The following is a 2,224-nucleotide window of genomic DNA, read 5'->3' as shown; positions in this document are numbered from 1 at the left end:
CTATGAGTCCTCATGTGTGTCCTGGAGATTAACTCTTTCTGTAAATTTTTTCCCACATTCAACACGTTCATAAGGCTTGACTCCACGGTGAATCTTCATATGTGTCTGCAGACTTCCAGATTGTATAAATTTTTCCCCACATTCAACACATTCATAAGGCTTGACACCACTATGAATCCTCATGTGTCTCTGAAGAGTGCTTGAATCGGTAAATGATTTCTCACACACAATGCACTGATGAGGCTTGATTCCACTGTGAATCTTCATATGTGCCTGCAGATTACTTGAATGTGTAAATTTTTTCCCACATTCAACACATTCATAAGGCTTGACTCCACTGTGAATATGCATATGTGTCTGCAGACTTCCAGATTGTGTAAATTTTTTCCCACATTCATCACATTCATAAGGCTTGACACCACTATGAATCCTCATGTGTCTCTGAAGATTGCTTGAATGGGTAAATAATTTCTCACACACAATGCACTGATGAGACTTGATTCCACTGTGAATCTTCATATGTGTCTGCAGAGTACTCAATTCTGTAAATGTTTTCCCACATTCAACACATTCATAAGGTTTGACACCACTATGAATCCTCATGTGACCCTGCAGATTACTCGATCGTGTAAATCTTTTCCCACATTCAGCACATTCATAAGGCTTGATTCCACTATGAATCACCATGTGTGTCTGAAGAGTGCTTGAATGGGTAAATAATTTCTCACACACAATGCACTGATGAGACTTGATTCCACTGTGAATCTTCATATGTGTCTGCAGAGTACTCGATTGTGTAAATTTTTTCCCACATTCAACACATTCATAAGGCTTCACACCACTATGAATCCTCATGTGTCGCTGCAGAGTACTCGATTGTGTAAATTTTTTCCCACATTCAGCACATTCATGAGGTTTGATTCCACTATGAATCCTCATGTGTTCCTGCAGATTACTCAAGTGTTTAAATTTTTTCCCACATTCAACACATTCAAAAGGCTTGATTCCGCTGTGTATCCTCATGTGTACATGCAGACTACTCGAACGTGTAAATTTTTTCCCACATTCAACACATTCATAAGGCTTGATTCCACTATGAATCCTCATGTGTACCTGCAGAGTACTCAAGTGTGCAAATGTTTTCCCACATTCAACACATTCAAAAGGCTTGACTCCACTGTGAATCCTCAAGTGTACCTGCAGATTACCTGACTGTGTAAATTTTTTCCCACATTCAACACATTCATAAGGCTTGACTCCACTGTGAGTTCTCATATGTTCCTGAAGACGACTTGAACGTGTAAATGTTTTTTCACACACAATACACTGATGGGGTTTCATTCTACCATGAACCTTCATGTGTGTCTGCATATGATCTGGATCCGGTTGAATCATTGCCTCATTAACTAATGTCAACATTATACCCTAATGATACCTTGAATCCTTAATGCATCATTAGTTAATGGCACCATTAAAGTAGTTGTATCAAACACTTACTGGCACAACATTATCTAATGACATCCTAATGTAAATATTTCCATGAACTTTGTTGAAGCCTTAAATATTTCCCAGAATTCCCCAAAGTAAACACTACCCTAAAGCGCTACTCTTGGTCATCTGTCTAAATGCCATCTTTGTGGCTAAAGTTAAGACAAAAAAAAGAATATTTCAATAGCTGTGGAGAGACACATCTCAATCATTCTGAAACGTCGCTGAATCGGTTGGGTTGTTTTGGAAAATACACGAACACGAACACTGAAGTCAGTTTTCCGCCATATTGGATACTTCAAGTTTCATGACAACATGACGTCATTGAGATTTTTAACGATACATTAGTTAATGAACATTTAATGACACGTTAATACTTCATTAAAGTTTAATACAAGCGGGTCCTGATTGTGTAAATCTTTCCCCACATTCAACATATCCATAAGGGTTTCCATTGTGAATCTCACGTGTTTTGAAAATAACCTGACATTGTTCTGTTCCCAAATTCAACAGACGCATAAGGCTTGATTCCAATATGAATTCTCATGTATGTCTGCAGACTACTTGATTGTGTTTACATGTTTTTTCACATTCATAACGTTTTACTCCATTGTGAATCATCTTGTGTTCCTACAAACTACTTTAATGTATATATCCTTTCCCACATTCAACACATTCATAAGGCGTGATTCCACTGTGAATCCTCATGCATTTCTGAAGATTAATTGAATGTCTA

The 2,224-nt window shown here is 37.7% G+C and overlaps 1 protein-coding gene across 1 annotated transcript; it reads right to left on the bottom strand.

Moving 5' to 3' along the window:
• On the bottom strand, nucleotides 1–859 carry LOC137274102 (zinc finger protein 846-like). Its single transcript, XM_067807104.1, has one exon. It carries the CDS (start codon nucleotides 853–855, stop codon nucleotides 1–3), a length of 855 nt encoding a protein of 284 aa, XP_067663205.1. The 5' UTR covers nucleotides 856–859.
• Between the last annotated feature and the right edge of the window lie 1,365 nt (nucleotides 860–2,224).

Source organism: Haliotis asinina, chromosome 1 (assembly GCF_037392515.1).
Source record: "Haliotis asinina isolate JCU_RB_2024 chromosome 1, JCU_Hal_asi_v2, whole genome shotgun sequence".
Taxonomy (NCBI): Eukaryota; Metazoa; Mollusca; class Gastropoda; order Lepetellida; family Haliotidae; genus Haliotis; species Haliotis asinina.
The sequence above is the reverse complement of the archived record's forward strand: the minus strand, read 5'-3'. Positions and strand labels throughout refer to the sequence as shown.